Here is a 25,828-nt window from a genome sequence, read left to right on the forward strand (position 1 = left end):
TGATGAAGGCTTAGCGGCTGCACTGAAAATAAAGGGGTCAGGTTCATACACATCTCTGCCTCGCCCCCACCCACTCCCAGCCCATCTCCACCTCCTGTCCTTGTCCTTTCTCTCCTGACTCGGGCTTGGCCTCACTCCCCTAAGCCCTCCCTGTGGCCAGCCGCCTCTCTAACCTAAACCGCCATCCTCTCACCCAGATGACTGCAACCGCCTACTCCAGGCAGGTCTCCTGGCTTTGCGCCTCACTGTTTCCAATCCATATCCACAGTGCGTGGAGCACAGGGTTCATGGAGAGCCAGCAGCAGCCAGAGAAAGTCTCTGTCAAATCCTGTAAAGGCTCACACGTCTTCATCTCAGGACCTTCAACTGCGCTGTTCCCACCCTTTGGGATGCTTCTCTTCCCTACCTTCTGCTTGCCCTTGGTCTCCTCACTTAAACACCACTTTCTCCACCTTCCCAGTGGAGATCTGATCCCTCCGCTGGCTCCCATTACACCCTTACTTCTCTCCCATGGCACTGTTTCCAGCACCGCATTTAGTCGCCAACTATTTGTTTCCGCTCTCTTCTGTCTGTCCCGCTGGATTGACACCATCTCTGAAGGCAAGAACAGGGGCTGTCTGCTTTCCTGCTCCATCCCCAGCTCCTAGCTCAATGCCCGGCCTAGAACAGGTGTTAGACCTAGAACAGGTGTTAGAACGGGGCTGTCTGCTTTCCCCTCTATCCCCAGCTCCTAGCTCAATGCCTGGCTTCTTAGAGCAGGTGCTCAAAAATGCGTGTTGACTAAAGGACTTGATTGTTCCCACTACAAAAAAAAAAAAAAAAAAAAAAGAGAGAGAGATGACTTGTAAATGTGGCAGCTGAGGTTCCAGCAGTAATCACATGGCAAAGTATAAATGTATCACATCAATGCCTTGTACACTTTTGGCTTATACAGTATCACATGTGAAATGTATCTCAATAAAAATAAATTTGGGGGGCACCTCCGTGGCTCAGTTGGTTGAGCGGCTGCCTTCGGCTCAGGTGATGGTCCGAGGGTCCTGGGATCAAGCCCTGCATGAGGCTCCCTGCTCAGCAGGCAGCCTACTTCTCCTCTCCCACTCCCCCTGCTTGTGCTCCCTCTCTCTCTGTGTCTCTGTCAAATAAATAAATAAAATCTTTAAAAATAAATAAATAAATTTTTAAAGGTACATTAACCTACAATGAAATAAACTCAGTTAAAAGTTAAGGTAATAAATACTTCCTCAAACTACCCCCAGAAAAATTCTAGTTGAACACATGAATGGCCAGGCCTTGGCAGACAGCCTTTGGAAAAGGCCAGGTTGCCTCTGGAAACAAAACTTCCACTTGTTGGGGGTCAGGACACCTGGGTCATGGTCCTGACTCTGCCACTCACTTGTTTTGTGGCCTTGGGCAAGTCACTTCTCTCTGGGTTCAGTGTCCTCATTGTGAAATGCAGGCGTGAGATGCAGCGGGGCCCTAGGTAGGTTTGAAGAGGTATATGACATTTGTGTGTGTGTGTGTGTGTGTGTGTTCACATACCCGTGCACATTTCCCTAGCAAGAACATCCATACCTTTCGTCAGATTCTTAAAGGGATCTATGACCGCAAACAGTTCAGAACCACTAACCAAGATCCTTTTCACCTCTGGGGGGGTTAGAGATAACTAGAGAAAACAGGAAGTAATTCAACCCATAGCAGATGGAGTTCAAGAACTTCCATCAGGAGTGTAGGACCCCACAATAGGAACACAAGGGAGGCTGCAGGACATGACCTCCTGGGGAAATCCTAAACTCAACGGGGCTCCTAGGCGATTGGGGGGAAGCCACAGCAAATGACCCAGGGGGGCTGGTTTTTCAAGACAGGAGGCAGAAGGAGCCCAAAGTCTCCTCCTCTTGGCTCCTGCCACCAGCGGACAAGCACCCACTTGTCTCAGGCTACAGCAGAAAGCGAGGAGGTGAGGCTGGCACCTGGAGATGCCCTCCAGGCCCCTTGGCACCCAGGTCAGAGAAGGCTTGGCGGGAATGCTCAGGAGGGGTGCCAAACCCCACCTTCCCTTCTCCCAAGGTCGGCTGGCTGATATGTAGAACCAAAAAGAGCTCAGGACATAGGGCGATCATGCGCCCCTGAGGGGGCCACCTGAGGGGTGAAGAGCTTATACTTCCAAGCCCCAAAACTCCAGAGCTGGGGCACTGAGGCCAGGGAGGCAAAGTGCGCAGGTCTCCCCAGAGCAGGCATGAGCAGGCCACAAATTGGGGATGGAGAGGGAGAGCAGCATGGGCCACAGAGCCAGGGAGGATAAAGCAGGCCGCCAGAGAGAAGAAGGCAGTGTGGTCTGAGCAGAGGACAACCTGCTTCAGGGACTAAGCTGGGGGCAGCCCTGTTGGGGGGATGGGCAAGAGGGCAATGTGACCTGGATGGGAAGGGGCTGCCCTGAGGCGGGCGGAGCAGGCTGTGGGTGGAGGAAGCCATAGAAGCCTGTGGCCTGAGAAGAGAAGCTTAACAGACCTGTTGGAGGAGGACAGGGGAACACGATTAGTGGCAGCAATGGTGACATGTCGTCGGTAGCACAATGTCAGTGGGAGTGCCCTGGCTAGGAGCCCAGAGGCCGGAGTAACTTCTAAGCCCAGACTCCTGAGGGGAGCTGAGAGCCCAAGAGATGTTTATCTGCCACAAGAACATGGTAAATGCCTCCTCCAACCGAGCCAGGGAGCGAGAGGCTGCCTGGCTGTTCTGTCCTGGGTCTCCTGAGAGCTGTGGTATAAAGGGGGAGGGGGTGCGCTGTTGAGGGGAGAGAGCAGGGGCAGCATACCCCACTGGAGCCAGGTCCAGGAGAGTAGCACGCAAAGGCCGCTGGGATGGGGTTTCATCCCGCAGACGAAGGAGGGGGTGAGTCATGGGCGAGCGCAAGGCCCTCTCAAGAGGCCGCTCAGAAACCAGCTCATCCGAATGCAGACAGACACTTGTCCCCATCCCTGTCCCTGTGGCTCTCACACACCCACGCACTCACTCCTCTCCACACTCCTCCCTTCTCCTTCATCACCCACATCCACTGCCCCTGGCTTCTTCCTCCATCTCAGCCCCGACTACCTGTCCCTATCCCTGTCCCTGTCCCTGCCTGGTGGCCCACCTGGTCCCTAGTCCACAGCCACCCGCATCACAAGTGCAGAGGTAGGGAGACAGAGAAAGCCAAGTGAAGAAAGGTCTGAGATAGGAACAGATGAGGGAGGGAGACTGTGAACTCACTTCCCCCTGAAACCTCCAAGGATAGAGCAGGGTTCTTGAGGCTCTGGGTCAGAGGAGAAGCCCTGATGACCTCTGGAAGAAGCCCTGATGACCTCTGGAAGGGCCTGACCTGAGGGTGTTGGGCCAGGTCACTTTCACTCTCCAGACCCTCTGCCCCCTTCGCCAGGACTGAGAAGCGATAGTCTGGGATGCCCAGCTGACACCCAGAGGCCTCACCCCACCCCGGGGCACTAAGCTAATTCAGGCTCCCATTGGAATCACACCTGGACCACCACCACAAGGTCGGGACAAGTTACTCTGCCCCACCAAGGCTGTCCCTCCTGGTACATTGTGGTGCCCAAACTCCGTGTGCCTCAGGTGGAGGGATATAAGACCCCAGCATAATCCAAACCCAGCGCAGCAAAACAAATCTGAGGAGGCTGGAAACTTCCCAGCCCCAGGCTGGCAGGTAGGTTGGGATTGAGCAGGTAGCCTAGAGCAAGGTTACCTAGTCCTACCTAGTGACCCCAAATGTCTCCTTGTCCTCCACTTCCTCCTTGGAGAAATCTAGTGCCCACATCTAGTGGTTCCCGGGCAGGCAGAACAAACACCCACCTCCCAGCCTGGGCCAATCCCTAACCCTCTGGGTCTGCTGCCCACTCGCAAGGTGCCCAGACTTACCAGAAACAGAGAAAGAGGGGGCGGTGTCGGAGAGGGGGGGTCCAGCTCCCCAGATCATCTTTAGGTCAGTCCTTGCTCTGGTAGGGCTTTCCCCGGTTCAGAAGGCCCCCTCCCTCCTGCCTACAGAGGTGGGCGGCAACCGCCACAGCTACCCTGGGACCCACGGTCAACTCTGGACCAGCTCAGGGGAAATAAATTCTTTCAAAGCCTTTCTCCAGCATTCCCAGCCCGGCCCTAAAACTGACCTGAACCATTTCCCCTTTTAAGTGACGGTCCTACATCCGTCTCTTCCAAGGACACGAGAGACTCAGGAGGGACCTCGGCTCAGCTCGGGCCTCCTCACCCGGTAGCGGCCCGACCCGCGCCTCCACCGCCTCCACCACCTCCACGCCCCGGGGCCACCGGCCCCGGCTGCGGGCTGACGGGAGCTTGCCCGGCGCGGCTCCCTACCTGTCTCAGGTGAGCCGGGCTCTGCCGGCCACCGCCACCCGCTCCCCCCGACCGCCCCGCGGCGTCCTACCTGAAGCGGCAGCCGCCCGCTTTCCGCGCGGCCGGAGGCCCCGGGCTCCCAGCGCTCGACCCGCGCCGGGGCCGGGAGGCTCCCCGGGGGCTGGGGGCCGCAGGCGGGCCCGGGCTCCAGCGCCTCGCAGCACACCAGGCTCACGGTGCAGCCCATCCGGCCGGGCGCCCGGCGGGCCGGGGGCGGGGACGCGGGCGCGGGGCGGGGAGCGGGGAGGGGGGTGTGTGGGGACCGGCCCCCCCCCCGGCCCTGGCCAGCAAGCGGCCGGGGGGCGCCCCGCACGTCGGGAGGGGGCAAGCGGCAAGGCCCCCCGCGCGGCCCTGCCGGGAGAGTCCTGGACCCGCGCCGCCAGCCAGCCGGGGAGTGCGGGCCGGGCGAGGGGCCGGGACGCGGGCGCCTGGGCGCAGCCGGGGGCGGAGGAAACCCGAGGGGCGCGGGGAGGGGCTGCGGCGGCGGCGGGGGCTCGCGGCCCGGGGCGGCGACCCGCAGAGTCTGGGAGCGCGAGAAAAAGACCGACGGCGCGACAGGGGAGGCAGGAAGCAGATAAGGAGAGAGAGCGAAGAAGAGACCGCGGACGCGGGGACCCGGGGGACGGGGGCGGGGGGGGGGGGGGGGACGGGGCCTCTGCGCGGGGACACCAAGTCCCATAGAGGGAGAGACGCGCAGGAAGGGGCGGCGGGAGGGCAGAGCCGGGCTCGGGCACTGCGTGTGCCACTGTTTACAGGCGGTTGCTGAGGTCTGGAAAACCGGAGTCTGCGCGGGAACCTGCTCCTCTGTTCTCAGCCCCCAGGACCCGCCCTCGGGGCACCCCAGCCTAGAAAAACGGGGACCGGGAGGTGGAAAGACCCCAGCCTCAAGGAGGCGGAGCCCAGCCAGGGTAGGAGGGCCACGGCCCCAGGGACACCCAGCTGGCCGGGTCCTGGATCCAAGCCTTCGCAGTGGTTTCACTTCCATTCTTGGGGGAGAGGGGGCGGGTCGGGCAGTATGGCACTGAGGACCCCGAGACTAAGGTGGGGAGGAGGAGAGAGATACAGGGCGATGGGGAGGACAGGGTCCCCACCTGCACCAGACTTCCACCGAGAGACTGAAGTCTGGCAGAGGAGCTGGAGGAAGGGCAATCCCAGCCTCTTGGTGCCGCCTGGTGGGGACAAGGAAGAAACACAAGAGCAAGTGACCGTGGTAACAAGGGGAAGGTAACAAGGGAACTTGCCGGGGGGCACTTGCTGCTGTCACTCAGAGTGAGCTGGTGTGTGGCCAAGGAGTGACTCTAGCATGCGGTCTGCCTGAAGGGTACCACCCCCCAGTTCACCCATTCTGCCCTGGCACCCTGGGCCCTGCCTCTCCCCCCTCTCCCCCCACCCACCCAGTTCTGTGCTTCTCCTGCTCTGAGCAGGGTTTCCCCCTCCAGGGTGCTGGGCTGGGCCTGAGTCACTTCCCGGGCGGCATTCCGGGAAAGGCGGTACAGGACCTGCAGTCCCAAGGGACAGGTTCAGTCTGCAGTGCCCACTCTCCAGGCCTTCCCAGGTGAGGAGCAGGGAGGGGGTCTGGGGGAGGCTGGAGAAAGGGGGCAATGCCAGGAGTGGGGTGTGGGGCAGAGGCTCCTGGACAGAGAAGAGGGAGCTGAGGAGGCCCATCTAGGTGTTCATGGATTGTATAGAGTGGACCAGAAGGGGACGCAGAGACCCTCAGTCTGCCCTTTGGTCTACAGGTGGGGAAACTGATGCCCGGGAAAAGCAAAAGGTCATACAGTGAGTTAGTAGCAGGATCAGGATGGAGACCCAGGTCTCTTAACTCCCAGCTCAGTGTCTTCTGAACACCATCCCCATGCAACCTCCCTCATTCACCTTTTCTCCCTGCCCCTCCACTGTGTCCCCTGCTTCTTCCTTCCTACCCACCACTGAGTTCCAGCAACTTCAGCCTGGGCAAGACATGTGGGTTTCCCATGCCCGGCCTTTTCTCCACGTTACATCAGGATAAGCCACCGGCCCCCAGCAGCCCCAGGGTTCCTCTCTGAGCCCCAGGACCCACTGAGGGAACAACAGGCTGCAGTTCCCCTGGGAGAGGACCACAGGATTAAAACCAGCTGCCCTGCTCCCACACATACCCAGTATTCTGGCACAGTCCCAGCTCTAGGGTCTCATTTTACTTCTAACTCCCTTTCCTCAAAGAACACACATTTTCCACTCAGCTGGGGGCCCGGAAAGGATGAATGTGTGCCTCAAGGCAGATGACTGCTCCAACAAGCTCCCTGTGGGGAACAGGAGTGACTCCCCCTCAGCCCAGTGTCCTCATGCAGGAGCATGAACAGGGCCGCTCATGCCAAGTCTCCCCGTGTGAGGGCGCACAGTCCTGAGTTCGAACTCTAGCTTCTCAGCTTAGAGCTTTGTGGCATCAGATCAAAGACTTCTCTGTCTGTCTGAGCCCCCCTTTCATCTTGTATCGAATGGAGTTACAGACCTCCTAGACTATAATGGGGACTGAGTAAGACAACGATGTCAGGCATGGAGCACAGCGCCTGACACCCAGGAACTACCCCCATTCATGGGGGCCACACGATCACATTCCCACGCCAGCCTACAAGGAAGAGCTGGGGTGTTTATCCTACCTGTGAACTCACTGTGTGACCCTAGATATATCCGATTTCTGGCCCAGGCTGTGATTCTTCCCCTGGATAAGGAGCCATCCAGGAAGGGGCTCCTTTCCGGGTTGACCTCCCAGAACCACGAGGAATCCCATCATTCTGAAATCCTCATGGCGGAGGAGGGGGCCATCCTCACCAGGAACCTGAAAGGTGAGTGCGTCTGGAGAAATCTTCTGGGCTTGAGTTGGGGGAGAAGGGAGGGGTCTTGGGAACCCCTCTGTCAGAGTCCCCACGACCTGGAGCCTGATGTCCGCCATCCTCCTGCCCCCACCCCCGCCAGCTGCTGTCTCAGCCATCCTCCAGGGCTACGGGGGCCCGCAGCGGCCAGTGACAGATGCCAGTGCTGAGCTCCACACACTCTGTGGCTGCCTGGAGCTGCTCCTGCAGGTGACCCCCTCCCTGCCCTCCTCCCACCCGACTCTCTCTGGCCCAGATAGCCAGGAGGGTTTTCCCAGATACTGAGGAAGAGCCACCGACTAGTTTCAGCCCTCTCAGAGTCAGCAAGCCCTTCCTGACATCTGACCTCACTCTTGGGGGTTGACACCATAGCCTAGGAAGTAAGTGGGGGCCCAGCTAGGGTAAGGTGGGGAGGGGTGGGACAGGGCGGTCACCTGGCTCTGAGGACCGAAGTTTCAGAGGCAAGATATCCTCGGGCTGGCCTTCCTGCTGCTGGCCCTTTTACTTAGTACTTACCATGGGCCAGGCTAAGCCCTCCACCTGTCCCACCTTACTACATTCTCATTCTAGCCCCTTGAGGTGCCTGATGACCCTGCCACCCCCACGGATGCACACATAGCCTGTGTGTGTCTCTGTGTGTGATGCATGTGCGGTGTGAGTGTACATATATGTAGGCGTGAGGTGTGTCTGGTGCGTGTGTCGATCTCCTGCCAGTCTACCCCTCATCTGCTGCACTCCAGTCACGTTGGACTCCTTGATCTTCCTCAAGCATGCCAGGAACTCGCCCACCTCAGGGCCTTTACACTTGCGATGCCCTCTGCCTAGACTGCTCTTCCCTCAGAAATGTGGATGGCACAACTCATTTCCTTCAGATCTGGACTTGAGTCGCAGTTCCTTAGTGAAGTTCTCTCTAGTTACTCTAATCCAAATTTTTTCAGATTTGGGAGAAGGGGGAGAAGAGCACAAGCAGGGGAGCACAAGCAGGGGAGCGGTGGCAGAGGGAGAGGCAGCAGAGGGAAAGGGGAGAACTGAGCAGGGAGCCTGATGTGGGGCTCCATCCCAGGACCCCGTGATCATGACCTCAGCGGAAGGCAGATGCTTAACCAACTGAGCCACCCAGGGACCCCTCAAATCCAAATTTTTAACACATGCACACACACCCTAAATCACAAACACTCAGGCATACACTCCACACATACACACGACACACTCACACACATCACACACCACACACACACCACATACATGCATGTGTGCACACACCACATACTTTCCGGTCTCCTTCCCTCCTTTATTTTTCTCCTTAGCAGTCAGTACTGCCATAACATATATTTTACTTATTCGATTTGTTCATTGTCTGTCTCCACTACCAAGTGTAAGCCCATGCGGGCAGCTTGTCCACTGCTGAATTCCCAGGGCACAGAACGAAGCCCGGCACAAAATAAGTGCTCCACAAGTGTTACTGGAGTGCATGACTAGAATACCAAAGGCTCAGAGAGGTCCAGCACCTTGCTCGAGGTCACACAGCCAGTAAGGGCCGAGCCAGGTCTGCCCACAGTAGCCCTGTCCTCTCTCTGCGTGCTGGGATACAAGGTGGGTGCGGGGCGGGGGGGGAAACATTTCTATGCTTTCCTGTCCCTCATCCCACTACCAGTTTGACCAGAAAGAGCAGAAGAGCTTCCTGAGACCTCGGAAGGATTACTGGGACTTCCTCTGCGCCACCCTGTGGCGACAGCGGGGTAGCACGGAGCCGGCCCGCTTCATCCTCACCCAGGACAAGGTATCCGGGGCCAGGCGGCCCTGCCACGGGGCCCTTGACAGGGATGGCCTCCAGGGGCCCCCTTCCCACCCATCCCCGCTCCGCTGACCACAGACTGCTCACCTGGTCCTCAGGTCTCGTTAGCCCCGCCCTCAGTATCCCTCCAATCACGTCTTTGCTCCCAAGACAGTACAAGCTCCCAGCTGGCCTCTGTGCTGGCTGAGTTCCCTCCGTTCTCATAGCACAGGGCCGTCCACCCCGCCCCTCACCACTATTCACCCGCTGTGCACTCTGCAGTCAAAGACACCTCTGGCAAAAGGCCGTGCCTTCATCCGCTTCTGCCTGGCCCAGGGACAGCTGGCCGAGTCCCTGCAGCTCTGCCTCCTGAACCCAGAGGTCACCAGGTGGGGCTCGCGGCGCATGCTCCTCCTGACTCCCCCTGAGCCCACTGTCCTCCCCGTGAAACGTGCCCCCCCCCACCACACCCAGATGGATAGGTTAATGTCAAGGACAACTAAAACGAGAGCCATGAAGGGAAAGTCAATGAAGAAAGGGCAGAGGGAGGGGGGTGGTTAGAACATAGGAATCCCAGTAGCACCATGATACTCAAGCCACCTGCTCCCCGAGGGCCACAACCCAGCTGTGGGAATCATGCCATGTGGTGGACAGCAGATTCTCAGGGGTCCAGGGGGCAGCAATAGCACCAAAGCCAAAGGCCAAGGGTGCTGGTCGCCATTACCACAGGGACTGGTATGGCCCCCGGAGCCCTCTGGTGTGCCCCGAGCTCCGGGAAGACCTCCTGGACTCTCTCTACGCTCTCAATGGGGTGGCCTTCGACCTGGACCTGCAGTGGCCGAACCTGGATGAAGCCTGGCCCATGTTCTCAGAGTGAGTGGGGGGGAGGGAGGCCCCCTCTTTCTAGGGCCTTACTGCCATTTGACCACCACCTACCCCAAGCAAGCTCCAAACTCAGCCTGCTAGCCTTCCCTTCTTGCTGTCTGAGCCCCTGATGCCCCCCTCCCCAGACTTCTGTTTTCCTGGAGTAAGCCCCTCATGTCACGTGAGGCTGCACACAGTACACACTCTTAAGGAGCCGCTGGATGCTTGGGGTGGGCGGTCAGAAGGATGAGCCCCGGGTGGACGTGAGGATGAGTGGTGGGTGGGGCACAGGCAGGGATAGAGAGATCCGGAATTGGCCATGAGGGCGGGAGGGGTGTTGCGGTGCCTGGGTGGTTCGTCTGCTACCAGAGAGAGGCCCCCAGCCAGCCCTACTCCACCCTTTATCCGCAGGTCCTGTCACTCCAGTCCCAGACGGACCCAGGGAAGAAGACCCAAAAAAACCAAAGATTCCCCAAAGCAGGTGCCTCCGCCCAACTTCATTCCAAGTTGCCTGCTTTACATCTCTGTTGGGCCCCCCAGGATGAGCAGTAACCAAGCAGACAGACAGACAAACAGACAGATATCAAGGAGAGAAGGGGACCGTTGGCACCATCCACGGGAGGCAGGGGACCCAGGATCAGGGGAAGTGCTGTGCTAGGTAACTAGAAGCACATAGGAAGGCCTCCATCGAACAATGGGCAAACTTCTCAGTTCAGTTTGCCAAGGGAGCAACTGAAGAGCCAGGTTTCTGGGTTCAAATCCTAGCTCTGCCCCTAATAACCAAGGTCTTTGGCAAAGTACTTGTCTTGCCTTGAAGGTGATTGTGAGGGAGCGTTGAGACAGTTGAGACAGACCATGTGTAGCCCAGAGCAAGGCCCCAGGCCACATGTTCAGGAAGTGGTGGCTTGTGGCTATTGTCATTCCCCAGTCTTGCTCTGCAACCCCTCAGCTTCCAGGCGCCAGGTACAGATACCACGAGGACTCAGCCTTTGGCCAGAAGGGGGAACCTCTCACAACACAGCCTGTTAAGTGAGGTGATGCAGACATGCGCAGAACAACACGGGAACACACAGAAGGCTGCTTGAGAGAGGGGACTCTCAGCCACTGTGGGTCTCTTTAAGATTTCACCACAACCCTGTGGGGCAGGTGTTATTACTCCCATTTCACAGGCAAGAAAACTGAAACACAGAGAACTTCAGGGGCAGGATGGAGGAGAGGAGAGGGTGGGAAGAACTGGGAAACCAGATCAAGGGCACAGGTCAGGGTGGGGAGGAAAGGAAAGAACACTGAGAGGCACCTCTGCTCCCTGACCAGACAGGAACTCGGCCCCCGGATCCACCTGGGGTGCTGGTAACTGGGGTGGTTTTGGGGGCTTCTCTGCAGATCCCAGCCACATATGGAGACCCCACAGGAGCCCAGCCAGAAGAGCTACACACTAGCCAAGCTGGTCTGCAAGCTGCGGCCAGGGAAGACGGGTTAGCTGGACTTCCCGGGGCCGGGCAACACAGGCATCTTCTTCCCTTCGTGGAAAAGAAGAGAGAAGATCCCAAGAGCCTCAGAGCCCCACGGAGCACGTGGGAACCAGAGGGGAAGGAGCTTCAGCCAGCCCAGGAGAAGGGAGCCCCAAGAACTGGGGTCTGCCTGGAGAATTCAACCCCCAGTAGCCAGGGACAGGGGGAAGGGACCAACAGAGCTCCAAAGGAGGTGATAGGGACAGAGGCGGAGGGAAGGGGGGTTCTGCCCGGTGCAGAGGGGACCCACAATGGGGAAACAGAGTGGGGTCATGTCCACAGGCTGCTGGCCTCCAGCCCCACAGGGACAATAGAGGACACAATGTCAGGGAGCTGGCAGGAGTGGGAGGCGTCTAGCGGTCCGGGGATGCCTGGGGTCCTACCGGACCTGGGAACAAAGGAAAACTCCACCCCAGAGAGACGGCAAGAGGAAAGAGGAGTGACCAGTGTGACCAGAAGGAAGGAGCCGGCAGAGGTGGCCTTGCAGGATGTGGTCAAGGTGAGAGCAGCTGAGCGCTGTACCTGCCTCTTCTCCTCCCCCAACCCGGCCCGCAGGTGGGAGTCATCAGTGGTGATGGGGAGGGGCATCCTGTGCGGATCAATTCTGATTGGTCCGCACAGGATGATTATTCTTCGAGGGGGTCTTCTTGCTGCGAGCCCTCGCCCGGGCCACTTCATTCATCAGTCCTACGTCCCTGGCCCCTTGTGGGCACTTGAGTCTGAGACCCCTCCCCAGCAGCTCTCCGGGGCAGCCGCCTTGCGGCCCTTGTTGTACTTGCTTCTCCCGGAGATTACCAAGACTGATTTCAAGCTTTCCTTCGGCCTCCTCTCTAGCCGGGGTCTTCATGCCCCTTGAGCTCTGTAACTCTCATCCCTCGGCCAAGGAAGAAATGGCCCCAGGCTCACCCAGGGACAGAGCCTGGCGTCTCAGCTCCCGGTGCTGTCCCCAGTCCCGCCCTCCACCCAAGGGCTGTCTCGCCGGGCCTGGGGTCTCCGGAGATGTCGTGAGGTCAGACCCGGAGCTGGCATCTCCGCCCTCCTGCCTCAGCCTCCCTTCCCCTTCCTTTACTTCCCACCCCCCAAGAGCCTGAGACACGAGCTCCGGAAGACCAAGGAGCAGGCCCGGCACCAGGAGCAGCTGCTGAAGGAGCAGGAAGGGGAGCTGAAGACACTGCAGGAGCAGTTCAGCAGGTAACCTTGGCAACCGTCCGCGCAAACAGGCCTGGCCGGCAGGCCCCCAGGACCTGCGGCGCTCCCTGGCTCCTGCTCGCCCCCTCGTGGTCACGCCGGGAAGCGCCTTCTGAGTGGCTCCCGCGCGAGGCGCAAGCTCAGGAGGGCGAGGTTTGCAGGGCATAACTCCTGGGCTCCTTGGGGAGCTCCCACTGGCCCCGAGCACTGCCGGGGCCTCCCTCGCTGGCCTCTCCGAGAGCCTGCAGGAGAGGTGAATGCCTCTTGCCCCTCCCTCCCCTCCCACGCTCCCCTCTTCCCCTCTGCTGCCGCTCCGCTCTTTTCAAGCCTGTCTCCTTCCCTGCTCTCCATCTTCCCTCCGTATCCACAAGCCTGTCTCCTTCCCTGCTCTCCATCTTCCCTCCGTATCCCCTCTCATTTTCCTGCTTCCTGTTCCAGCCTCTCCTTCACCCTCGTGAGTCACAATCCTCATTGTAACTATCACGTACCGAACACTTACTATGTCCCTGGCACCGTTCTAGGTTCCCTCCTAACCTATGAAGTAGGTTCTCTAAGAATCCCAATTTTATAGATGGGGCAACTGAGTCTCAAAGGTGCTGCACAATTCACCCAATGTCACTAGTTAGTAGAGGAGCTGAGGTCCGCACCCCAGCAGCCGACTGCAGCACGGGAGGGCTTACACACCCGCCCTCAGGCCCTGTTTTGAGTGCCTGTGTTTATTTCAGTCCCTGTGCCTCTCCCGCTCAGACCCCTCTCACCATCCAGCTTCTCCCACTTTCCATCATGCTATTAACCTCAAGAGCCCAGAGCACACTCTCTCCACGTGTGAGTTTCTCTTTCAGAATTTTAAAAATATTTCCGCCATGCAAAGGTCTTCCTGGGTCTGACTTAGTCTCTGTGTCTGTCTCCCGTGGTCTCCGTGTGCCTCCGTGTGCCCACCGGGCTCTGTCTCTCACGTGTGGCTGAGGCCCACCCCGGGAGGTGCCAGCCCAAACCCCATCAGAGCCTGGGTAGTTGTGCTTCAGACTGAATCTCGGGCCGCTTGACAGACTCTCTGCTGAAAAGGCTGAGAGAGGCTGCGGGCCCAGAAACCAACCCCAAAAGGCACCCCTCCCTGGGCTTCTCCCACCGGATGCTCAGCTGAGCTTGGCGGTTTGGTCAGGAAAGATTCCTGTGACCCAGGCCCTAAGCAAACGCAGGGGCCTTGCCCACCCAGGAGCCTTCTCTGGGAATCACGATGGGCTGGAGGGAGCAACTGGGAGATCCCAAAGAGACCACCAGGCCCAGGCTGCTCCCTCAGCTAGGGGAGCCCCTGTCTCACAGCCCACTATCCTGTCACCTGTCATCCCAGCCATGATCCCACAGACACTCAGATTGCCTACTCGGTGCCAGGCCTGTTGTAGCATATCAGAAATCCTCTTGCAGACAACACAGACCAAATCCCTGTTCCTGGGGAATGTCCCTTCTAGTGGGGGAAAGCCAATGGTAAACATGATAAGCAAGTTAATTGCACAGTGTCAGATGTGACAAGTCCTAAGAAGGAAGAAAGTCAAGCAGAGAAAGGGGGTGGGAGTGTCAAGGGGTATAGGTTAAATATGGCAGCATGGCCAAGGAAGGCCTCCCTGAAAAAGTGATGCTTGATTGAGGACCTGAAGGAAGTGAGGAATAAGCCATGTGCATATGTGGTAGAAGAATGTTCCAGGCAGTGGAACAGCAAGAGCAAGGGCCCTGAGGTAGGAATGGCCGTAGCAGGTCATTAGAACATCACAGAGGCCCAGTGGAGTGAAGGAGGGAGAGGGGGGAGAGGCAAGTCAGTCAGGTCACAGGAGACCCTCACAGGTCATCCAGAGGACCTTCGCTTTGACTCAGAGTGAGATAGGAACCACTGAGGGTCCTGAGTAGAGGAGGGACAAGAATTGGCTTTTGGCTTTAATGTTAAGTATGTTTGCTTTTTTTTTTTTTTTTAAACAGTTCAGTGGGGTTTTGTGTATTCATAAAATTGTTCCTCGATTACCACGGTTTAGGACATTTTCATCACCCCAAAGAGAAATCCTGTACCATGAGCAGTCACTGCCATTTTCTCCCAACCTCCCAGCCCTAGGCAAGCATTCATCTGTCCCCATAGACCTGCCTATTCCAGACTGATCTGTGCTCTCAGGGGCTGGAGGCTGCTGCTCTGTGGGACTAATCTGTAAGGAAGCAAGAGCGCTGATGAAGAAGGGGAGCACGGTTGAGCCCCCAGATGTTCTCTGGCAATGGAGGTGCAGAGAAGCTGCAGGATTCTGGAGCCACAGTGAGGCCGGGGTTCCTGGTGGGAGAGAGAAAGACCGGCATCAGGAATGACTCTTGTTTTCTGGCCTGACCAGCTCAGAGTCCGGAGTCCCCGCTGACAGTTTGCCATAGCAGGGAGGGCTTGTGGGGGAAAGTCAGGAGCTGGGGCGAGAGCCTGTAAGTTTGAGATGCCAGTCGGACGGGCAAGTGGAGCTGCTGGGCAGCGCGGAGGGTGTGGAGCTCAGAGGAGAGGCATGGGCTGGGGATCTGCTAGAAAGTCATAAGAACTCGGGCAGCAGGAACAGAAGCGCCTGCGGCTAGGAGGTCGGGGGATGTGCTCCCCTGGCGCCTGGGGTCCAGGGAGCTCGGGAGGTATGTCACACTCGGGGGGGGCTGTGGGCACCAAGCTGGGATGGGCTGTCTCACCACTGCCAGACAGAAGTGCCGTGGGGCCCACTGAGTCAGCCAGCAATAGTGTCGTCCCTCTACTGAGGCCGTGAGCAGGATGACAGCAGTGAGCAGAACAGGCGGTGTCTGCTCTCCGGGCCGCGCAGAGACAGACGACAATTCAACAAATAGAAATGGGATGTCAGCTAGTCATGGCGTCTGTGCGAAAACATCAGTCCAGGAACATGGATAGAGACAGGAGTGCTCCCCGAAGGGGGCCCGCAGATGCGAAGTCCCTGTGGGGCTGGAGCAGAGGGACACTCCCACGTGCTCTGGAAGGCTGGAGCGGAGTCTTGAGCGGGAAGTGGGGGGTCCCCTGGACTTCAGGATTGCTCTGTCTGTGGTGTGGAGAATAGAGTGAAGGTGGGCAGGGGCACGGCCCCTGGGTGCAGAGCCCCAGGCTAGACACACAGGGGAGACACAGCCGACCAGCCAAGCACCAGACCTCAGCAGACCAACCAGGGGCCAAGAAAATACACTTGGAACTGAGCTATGGCGCATGCAATAACCACTTCCCGGCTTTCTGGCCAAGCCACCTTGGGAAACTGGCCTTCCCTGTTTGGCCTCCAGTCCCTGATTTGCAAAAGGAGATGGTGCTAGAGTTCCTCCTACAGCTCTGATGCTCTCTGAGACCATCCTGCCAAGCAGGTGGGTTTCCTCTGCCCCTGGGTAAGACCTCAAAGCAAAAGTGATTAGATCAGGTGTGAGTGGAAGAGGTCCTCAGATGGGGAATTAGGCAAACATCACACTTCTCCCCCTCCTGCTCCCCAGTGAGCTTCTCTGGGGCACACCAGGGGCTCATAAGGACCCATTCTTTGCTCCCAGCCACTGCCCACTCCACTCTGGTGCTATAAACTGCTGGTGACCAGGGCCCTGCCTGGATAAAAGTGTGGGGAGGCAGAAAGAGTTGATGGCCTGACAGATCTGCCTCCAGATTTCTGCTCCCTCTACTTATCAAAACTTATGGCCCTCAGCAAGTGTGATTTCCTCTCTGAAGCTCTATTTTCTTTCCTGTAAAATGACAACTGTCTTACCTGTCTGTACGTTTGTGAAAATTAAATGAAGCCAGGCTATAAAACACCAAGCTTGGGGCGCCTGGGTGGCTCAGCGGATTAAGCCTCTGCCTTCGGCTCAGGTCATGATCCCAGGGTCCTGGGATCGAGCCCCGCATCGGGCTCTCTGCTCAGCAGGGAGCCTGCTTCCCCCTCTCTCTCTGCCTGCCTCTCTGCCTACTTGTGATCTCTCTGTCAAATAAATCTTTAAAAAAAAAAAACAAAACACCGAGCTCAGGGTCTGGCATGTAGTAGGTGTTCAATAGACTTGAATTCTTCCGTGTCCCCTCCTGCACCAGGAGTGTCTATCAACACCCACTTGAAATACTTCAGTGGCTTTCCATTGCACTGAGGTCGAAGTCCACTCCTCTCGGGGCCAGCGAAGCAGAGATCAGGCCCTGCCTCCTTTCCACCTCATCTCTTGCCCACCCCCACCTCCTGCCCTTCATGAAATTCCAGCTTCCCTTGTCTTCTTTCAGTTCCTCAAAGAAGACAAGCTCTTGCCAACTTGCAGACCTTTGCATGTGCCTTTCACTGGCTCTACATGGCTGAATTCTCATCTTTTGGATCTGCTTAAAGGTCACCTCATCTTGGGAGCCTTTCCCAAGCACCCTCTCGAGTCTGTCCCCACCTCTCCTATATGCCATTCATACCCTTAGCTTCACCGTGTCACTGGCCTATCACTTGCTTTGACCACTGCCCCAGACACACTCTAAGCTCCACCAAGAGCCATAGGCACTGCTCCTATGTCCCCTCTAACAGCCCCTGGCACACAGGAGGTGCTTAATAAATGTTCCCTCCCACCTCAAAGACACACTGTAATCATGGTGTTCACATCTGGGTCTGCACCAGCCCCAGCAAAGGCCCTGGGATCAGTGTGCAAGTAAACTAGCTCGACAAAACGAAACACCAGTACTAAGTAAGGATACTGGAGACCAGAACGTTCATTAAAAGTCCAAACATGGCCCTGAGCACAAGAACAGCCTTCCTTAGGCTTCAGGGACTGGCAGGTCTGCTGGAATTTCCATGGGTATCTGTAGTCGATTTGATCTCACAGCCCACCCAGCTTTCTTTCTGAGGCCTGCTACTCAGCAGTGTTGTAAAAATTCATAATTCGGTTCATTGTGAAGCCTCTATCAAAGCCTCAAACCCATTGAAGCCCAGGGTGGGGCCGCGCACAGACAGACACACGCACACACATCTGAGGTCACAGGATGTGTGGACCCGCCTTTGCAACACCCTCCCATCTGAGCGATGGGGGGAAGGGCTGGGACCTTCTTACTTCCAGTCCAGCAGATTTCTTGGAACCTTCTAGGAAGCCACCAAAGACAAAAGGAAGAGGCCAGAACAGAGCTGAGGCAATGCCAAGCCCAAACTGAAACAAAAATTTACAAAAGCCATATGTTTAATTTGCCTTTTTTAATTGAAAAGACAATGTACCATAATTTTTCAAAATATTTTAATAACTAAAAATCACCCCAAGTCCTACACCACTAACCCCCCCCAACCTAACAATTGTTCTCGGCTAGGCACAGCCCAACCAGCCTGGGGCCCCAGACACCAACAGTGTCCGTTTGGTGTGTGTGGTATGGTGTGTTGTGTGTGTGTGAGCATGTGTGGCACAGGAGGATGTGGGGGTGTGGAGAATGTGTGGAGTATGTGTGTCTATGTGAGTGTGTGTGTGTGTGTGGTGTGGTATGAGTGTGTATATGTGCGATGTGTATGCTGTGTGTGTGGCCCACGGTATGCGTGTATTCTGTCATACGCATGTGGTATGTGTGTGTTATGTGGTATAGATGTGTTGTGAGTGTGTTGTGTGTATCTATGATGTGTTGCCCCATGTATGTGGGTGTGCTACCAGCATGTAGTATATGATATGTGTGTTATATGGTGTGTGTGATGTGTGTAGTATATGTGGTGTATTGTGACTTGTGTGGTGTGTGTTGTGTGGCATAGTGTTCGTGTTGGGATTGTACACAATGTATGTGGTATGTGGTGTGTGTGTGTATGTGCGGTGTGGCACGGGGGGATTGTGAGAGGTGGGAGTACGTGTGTAGTGTGTGTATATACGTGAGCGTGTGTGTAGTTGACATGTGTACATGTGTGAGGCATGTACAGTGTGTGTGCACACCTTAGCTGTGGGTGGCACCACCAGCTTCCCCCAAGAGCCCCCCAGCAGGCAGAGGCCTGGCCTACCTCAGGCACAAACACAGAGAACTGAGTCCTCCTTCTGTGCCCAGGTGTCAGGAGGAGAGGGCCCAGCTGCAGACGGAGCTTGAACAGAAGCAGCAGCAGGCTGAGAGGAGGAACGCCATGTATGAGGAGGAGCTCGGAGGGCAGCGGGACCTGGTCCGCGCCATGAAGATGAGGGTGCTGGAGCTGATTCAGTAAGGGCAGACATGGTGGGGCTGGGGTGTAGAAGGGGGGATGGAGTGGGATGTGGAGACTGGGGAATGAAAATTCTGAACCTTTTCTGTATGCTAACTCATATTTTGGCCACCCCAGCTGTTCTCCTCATTTTATAGATGAGAAAACTAAAGGTCAGAGAGGCAGACTTCGCCACCAAGGACACACAGCATATAAATTACAGAGAGTCCTCTGGCTCTAAGGGACACCACCACTCCAATGCACCCGCACATACACACACCTACAAGGTTAGGGGAAAGGAAAGGAGCCCACGGATAGAGAAGGAATTGAGAGAAGGGGGAGGTTAACTAAGAGCAAATCATATGTCCTATGCCTGACCACCTGCTGGGCTTCCACAGACCACCAGGCCTGTGGGCCATCCTGGGTCATCTGTCCTAGGTTCCAGAGGCTGGACTCACCAGGATCAATCCCAAACCACTAACACACTGGGAGATGGAGGAGTTGTGGAAAGCCTGGTTTCTGCCTTTCAGGCCAGTGGGGAGCTAATGTTATACTTTGACCCAGTTCAGGAAGCAGGGTACCACTGGCCTCAGCTTCCATTAGAATTGGAAAGTCATGGAGGGATCATCTAGAGCTAAATCCTCTGGCACAAAATCCAAGTGATACTAAAGATGAGTGAAGACAGAGGTCAACCTGGAAAGAACAAACCAAGAATTTAAGGAATGATCTCCTCCAAGGAGCTGTCAACTGGGAGAAAGGGGGACATACAATGTTAGCTTTATAGCTCACAAAAGAATTTGAGGTAGCCAACAATAAAAGACATACACACACACACACACACACACACACACACACACACACACATACACATATATATAATTGTTATATATAATATATATGATTGTTAAAGAAAAATAGAGGAAATCAAAGAGAAAAAATATATGCTCCCAAGATATTAGGATTAGCGTTAGGGTTGAAATTTAACTCTGAGCATCTTGGCAGCAGAATATAAAATGGAAACACAGAAAGTTGACTAAATGTCACTAGGCATTCCAAGGAAATACGCCAGTGCATCAGGAGGGAAAAATGCTTTTCCTCATGTTAAAGAAACTCATCCCAAGATCCCAGGCTACACAGTATAATGTCCCTTGCAGAAGCGTCATGGAAAATCTGGCCCTAAGCCAAAAGAGGCAGTGGAAAGCCCTAGACGCTGACTTCTGCATCAGGATGGTAGACTGACACAACGCATCACATATTTTCCATCCTGAGATCTCACTAAAATGATCAGAAAGAAAGAAAGAGAGAGAGAGAGAGAAAGAAAACTTGTAACAGAGAGGAAGGTAGAGGAGCCAACAACAGAGAAGAGACTTCAGCGACTTTCCAGAAACTGGAAAATGGATGAAAAAGTAGATACTGGATTTAGCCCAAGTTAGAACTTCAGGGCCCAGAAATACCAGGGATGTAGATGGCAGAAATGACATGGGAGACAGAAATCAGGAAAAAATAACTGATAAAGTCATTAGAAAGAGCAGTGTACCCTGCTTTCTGCCTGCCTCCCTGACTGCAGAATGTCAACACTGAGGGTTCTATCTCCCAGGCAAATAATTAAAATGCCCTTCTCTAAAAAAAAGTCAGATGTCCCCAAATGAAAGGGCAGTGTGTTCTGACATTCGACAGTCCATGGGGCAAGTAGCTCCCTGCCCAGTCCTTCCTAAAGGGAAGCCACAAAACAACCAACGGCCCTGTCCACTACTTGAGGCTCCAGCAGCTTGAACATGAAATGGTAACCAGAGCCCCAGATGTTTGAAAAGAATCTAGAACATAAAGGGGGGAGACAAAGATAAGCAAACCAAAAAAATCCATCTCCCATGAAACACGGTACTGTGGAAAGTGACCATCCAAAGGTGAGAAATGTTCTTGGAAATTAAAAATATCTCTCAAATTTTTTTTTAAATTCATAAGGACTGGAAAAGGAAAAGGAGGCAGTCCCTCAGGGCATAGCTTTCAGGGCATGAAGAGATGGAATACATGAGAGAAACAATTGCAAACATAAAGAATCAATCCAGGAGTCTCACTGTCCTCTCCAACTGACAAGAATTCCAAAGAAAGACAAAATAAAATCAAGGATATTATCAGGTAAAAAGCTGAGAGACTTTCCCAGCTCTTGGGGTCACAGGTCTCCAGATGTAGAGATGTCACTGAGTGATCAGCACAACAATCGAAAGGAAGGGAAATGCATGTTGAGATACAGTGTGTGAAATCTCAGTAAAATAAAGATGAGGACAATATACTCAGACACATCACTTATAAAAGAACTCGGACACAGAAAAACATGTTAGGGGTCAATGGCACCTGGGTAGCTCAGTAGGTTAAGCAGCTCTTCATCTTGGCTCAGGTCTTGATCTCAGGGTCGAGTTCAAGCCCTGCATTCGGCTTCACACTACGTGTGAAGTCCACTTAAAAAATAATAATAATCAATGCAGTCATACTTTCAAGTTCTGAGGAAAGATAGCTTTTGCCCCGGAATTCTAGGTCCAGCCAAACTATGAAGCCAATAGGGAAGGTGATGCAGGAAAGACATTTTTCAGAAAGACAGGTCGCAGAAAATGCACCTCCCACACAGCCTTTCCTGGGAAGTTAATTAAGGATGTACTTCAGAAAAACAAGGAAGTAAGCCAAGAAAGGAGAAGATGTGGAATTTAGGGAACAGTCATGGTAGCCCAGGAGAGAAGAAAAGGGAATCCCCAAGATGACAAAAGGACAGCAAGCCCAGGGAACAGTCAGTGCAGACTTCAGCAGAAGTATTGAGGACCCAGGAGGAAAGTCTCTGGGGAGAAAGAGAATCAACAGAATAACTGATATGATGAACAATTTGTTGGGGAGAGAGAATAATTAGGCTATGTTAAAGGTAAGTCATGCAAGAAGCAAAGGAAGGCAATTGCAAAGTCCTGGAAAAACAGAAAATTTCCAAGAAAGGAAATGTGTAGAACACATCTTAGCTCTCCTTGAAGCAATATATTTATATGTTGTCTAATACAGTAAATACTATTTATTGATTTTTTTAATGTTGGAATTAACCTAAAGACCGAGCACAGAAAACAACTGCAATTACAGAACAAATGTCCATTAGCACTTAAACAATATTACAAATAGAATAGAATCCAATAGAATTTCTATGAGGATGGAAATGTTTGCTATCTGCCCTGTCAAATATGGTAGCTACCACTCACATGTAGCAACTGAGTACTCCAAATGGGTTTTGTGTGACTGAAGAACTGAAGTTCTACTTGTGGTTCATTTTAGTCAAATTAAATATAGATTAAAGTAGCCACATGGGGCTAGCAGCTACCATATTGGATGTTGAAGGAAAAGATGAGTAGGAAAGGAGAAGAGGAGTCCCCCGAAGAGGAAGGGATGCTGGCATCATCATATTACAGAATGGCAGTCCGGATGCTATCTGTGCTTCATAGGATGAGTGAGAAATAAATGTGTGACATATTCTGGAAAACTACAATCGTGAGAGAGGACCCAGAAATAGGGGTATTCTGGAGAGCAAGGAGATGTAGTCAGTGGGGATGGTACTAACTAAGCTAACCCCTGACATCAAGGTAAGGTGTTCGTTCTCTCTTGATGTGTCAAGGAGAGAGGGTATGAGCATATTATTTAAGTGTGGAAGTAATATCAAGGAGAAAAAGCTAAAAGTATAAGAAGTGGTTTGTCACTGAGATTGGAGGGAGTAGGGACGGTGTCTGTTTCCTTCTGGTATAAGTTCTTCTGTACTACTGGATTTTTAAGTCATGTGTATGTATCATTTTGATTAAAAAATATTTTTTTTTTCTGAAGAGGGAAACAGAGGGGGAGGGGCAGAGGGAAAGAGAAAGAGAATCTGAAGTAGGCTCCACACCCCGCTCAGAGCCGGGGGCGGGGCTCAATCTCGCAAAACCCTGAGACCGTGACCTGAGCCAAGAGTGGGAGCTTAACTTACTGGTGAACACAGGTGCCCCCTAAACATCCTTAAAAAAAAAAAAAATACAGGGACGCCTGTGTGGCTCAGTGGGTTAAAGCCTCTGACTTCGGCTCAGGTCATGATCCCAGGGTCCTGGGATGGAGCTCCGCATCGGGCTCTCTGCTCAGTGGGGAGCCTGCTTCCTCCTCTCTCTCTGCCTGCCTCTCTGCCTACCTGTTATCTCTGTCAAATAAATAAATAAAATCTTAAAAAAAAAGCAACCCAGTGAGGATAGTTTTGCCGGAGTGTAGCATACGTAACCAGAAGGATTGGTATCAAGTGCCAAATGAAAGCTAAGAGCATTATAAGAAACTGCTGGGGTCTCCTTGGAGGAGGTGGGCTATGAAGGTTATGTGGGGCTAGGGGGACCCGGGTGTCAACATCTATCTTCCCAAAGACTACAGACTCCCTCATCTCTTGTGTGTGTGTGTCTTTCATGGTCTCTTCATTTCTGTCTTTCTGTATCACTGTCTCTGTCGCTCCATCTTTCTCTGTATTTGTCTCTCCCTCTCTGTGTGTGTCCCTGACTGTCTCTGCATCTTGTTCTCTTGGTCTTTCTCTCTCTCTCTCTACATTTATCTCACTACCTACCTCTCTTTATCTCCCTCTCCATCTCCCTGACTTCCTTTCTCTCTGACCATCTCTCTTTCTGTCCCTCTGTGTCTCCCTCTCATTTTCTATGTCTCTGTCTTTCTGCTTTGCTGTCTCTCTCTCTCTTTTTTTTCCTTTGTATGTGTCTCTGGATGACTCTCTCTATCTCTTCTTGGTCTCCATGTTTCTCTTTCTCCCCGTCTTGGTCTCTCCATCTTCCCATCGCTTTGTGTGTCCCCCCACCCCCATCCGCCCATCAGAGAGAAGGATGACCTGTGGCAGAAAGCCCAGCGTCTGTCTTCCACGACCCCCGGATGCTGTGTGGACTGCAGTAAGATCTTTGGCCTACTGTCTCGGCGATACCCGTGCAGGTAACTGAGAGGGCACAGAAGTCTTGCTCTGGGACAAGTGCTGTTTCCACCAGCCCACAGCACTCTGCCCCTGCTCAGAAGGGAGGGACCCAGGAACTGGGGATTTATGAAAGCCACTTAACGCTGGCCACTCACTTTACATAACAGTTAGCGTGGACATGAACCAGAACGGTGGGAAGGGGTCAGACAAGAAACAGTGTCTGGAAGATGGGACTGTGCAATCCTTCCGAGAAGAGACAGATGAAGAGGCTTCTGGTCTGGGAGGAGATCTGAACAGAGGAAGCTACTCCCCTCACCTTCTTCTGGGAACAGGGTGGCAGGACTAACCATGGGAGGGAGCGAGCAGGAGAACCTGTCCTTTGGATTTAAAGGACTCTGGAGGGGGTGGAGCATTGAGACACCTTTTAGGAAATGGGAGGTCTCCTTGGACAGACCCAGGGCTGCTCTGCTGGGAGCGAGGAGCAAACCCGATGCTCCCCTCCCATGTACACACCCAGGAGCTCCCCACTCTTCCTTCCTCTGCTCCCAGGCTCTGCGGAGGCCTGGTTTGCCATGCCTGCTCTGTGGATTACAAGAAGAGAGAACACCGCTGCCCACCCTGCTCTGAGAAGGGAGAAGCTCAATCCAGCTGACGGGCTCACCCAGGATGGGCCACCCACCCTACCCCGGTCACCTTCCTCCCCTCCACCCTTTCCATCCCTCTTGTCTGACCAGTCCTGCCTTCTAGAAGTTGATGACCTAAGACAGACAGCCCTTGTACGCACCCTCAGTGTGAGAGTGGAAGCAGCCGGCTGGCTAGCAGGAGGCAGGAGTAAGGAGGCCTGCTGGAGCCCTGCATCCCCCACCCATGAGCGGGGCAGCTTGACAAAGCCCACAGCTGTCCATGCTTCTCCTGTCCGTGAGGGCACCAGCCATCCGCCTCCCTGAAGGCCCTCCATGCTCAGAACATCCTGGACCGAGAAGAAGACGCGTGGGCCCTGACATTTCTGGGCAGCCCCACCTCGCCCAGCCCACTGCTCACCACACTCAGCAGTGTCCTGTCTGGAGTCGGCTTTGAAGGTCTGCTTTGGCTAGGTTTCATTTTTTACAGCTTTCTTGAGATCCTATGGACATTGAACACACTTCACACACATTGCACAACTGGATGGGTTTTGACTTTAATATACACCCATGAAACCATCACCACATTCACACTCATGAACACATCCATCAGCCCCAGACTTTCTTTACGCCCTTTGTAATCTGTCCCTCGCCCTCCCACTCCCAAGGCAAACCCTTACCTACTTTCTACCACTAGACACTGGTTTTCCAGAATTTTATATAAACGGAATCATATGGCATGCATTCTCTACGGTCTGCCTTCTTTCACTCGGCATCCTTATTTTGGGGTTTATCCGTAGTCCCTGTTTACTGTTAAGTAGAACTCCACTGCATGGAGAGACCACAATTTTGTTTGCATGTTCAGCTGTTGCCAGACATTTGGATTGTTTCCAGTTTGAGGCTGTTACATATATATTTCCTGCGATCAGCTGCGTACAAATCTTTGTACAGACATTGGCTTTTATTTCTCTTGGGGAAACACCTAGCAATGATATGGCCACGTCCTATGATGGGTATATGTTTAACTTTTAAGAAACCACTGAGTTGTTTCCCAAAGAAGTTGTGCGTCGTCCCCTCCCACCAGCGGGGCCTGAGAGTCCCATATGCTCCCCGGAGCCCGGACACAGGGCTTGCGTGGGCTTCCCTCGGTCTCCTTTCCTCCCAACCACTGTGGTGGGTCCCAAGTGGGGAATGCCTGGAAGGAGGGGCAGAGACCAGGTGACTCTCTTCGCACAGTGCTCAGTCAGCTACATTTTTTAAAAAAGATTTTACTTATTTATTTATTTGACAGAGATCACAAGTAGGCAGAGAGGCAGACAGAGGAAAGGAAGGGAAGCAGGCTCCCTGCTGAGCAGAGTCCCCCCCCTCCCATGTGGGGCTCCATCCCAGGACCCTGGAATCATGACCTGAGACGAAAGCAGAGGCTTTAACCCACTGAGCCATCCAGGCACCCCAGTGAGCTACATTTTAATAAAGAGGGTTGACAAGGGCTTGTGTAGTTCCACAGTACAAGGTCATATCTCTGACTGCCTGAGAAGTCTTCAG

The 25,828-nt window shown here is 54.3% G+C and overlaps 1 protein-coding gene across 3 annotated transcripts; it reads left to right on the top strand.

Moving 5' to 3' along the window:
• The first annotated feature begins 4,929 nt into the window (after positions 1 to 4,929).
• Positions 4,930 to 25,008, top strand: RUFY4 (RUN and FYVE domain containing 4). 3 transcript variants are annotated; one of them, XM_047723024.1, is made up of 13 exons: positions 4,930 to 5,616; positions 5,817 to 5,947; positions 7,076 to 7,214; positions 7,345 to 7,451; positions 8,896 to 9,021; positions 9,298 to 9,404; positions 9,745 to 9,888; positions 10,291 to 10,360; positions 11,263 to 11,889; positions 12,475 to 12,581; positions 18,589 to 18,735; positions 23,573 to 23,683; positions 24,213 to 25,008. In XM_047723024.1, the coding sequence occupies exons 3-13, from the start codon at positions 7,175 to 7,177 to the stop codon at positions 24,313 to 24,315; spliced, it is 1,689 nt and encodes a 562-aa protein (XP_047578980.1). In that variant the 5' UTR covers positions 4,930 to 5,616; positions 5,817 to 5,947; positions 7,076 to 7,174; the 3' UTR covers positions 24,316 to 25,008. The 3 variants fall into 3 exon arrangements, with proteins under 3 accessions (XP_047578980.1, XP_047578979.1, XP_047578978.1); XM_047723023.1 differs by having other exon boundaries at positions 4,930 to 5,947; XM_047723022.1 differs by lacking the exons at positions 4,930 to 5,616; positions 5,817 to 5,947 and adding an exon at positions 5,987 to 6,171 and having other exon boundaries at positions 7,054 to 7,214.
• The last annotated feature ends 820 nt before the right edge of the window (positions 25,009 to 25,828 follow it).

The sequence above is a fragment of the Lutra lutra genome, chromosome 3 (assembly GCF_902655055.1).
Source record: "Lutra lutra chromosome 3, mLutLut1.2, whole genome shotgun sequence".
NCBI classification, from domain to species: domain Eukaryota; kingdom Metazoa; phylum Chordata; class Mammalia; order Carnivora; family Mustelidae; genus Lutra; species Lutra lutra.

Bases quoted from the DNA above. Each gene is read 5' to 3' on its own strand.
- RUFY4 (XM_047723022.1), top strand. From the start codon at position 6,068: ATGGATTGTATAGAGTGGACCAGAAGGGGACGCAGAGACCCTCAGTCT. The intron at 6,172-7,053 runs GTGAGTTAGTAG...GTGTGACCCTAG, and splicing joins GAAAAGCAAAAGGTCATACA to ATATATCCGATTTCTGGCCC. The intron at 23,684-24,212 runs GTAACTGAGAGG...CTCTGCTCCCAG, and splicing joins TCTCGGCGATACCCGTGCAG to GCTCTGCGGAGGCCTGGTTT.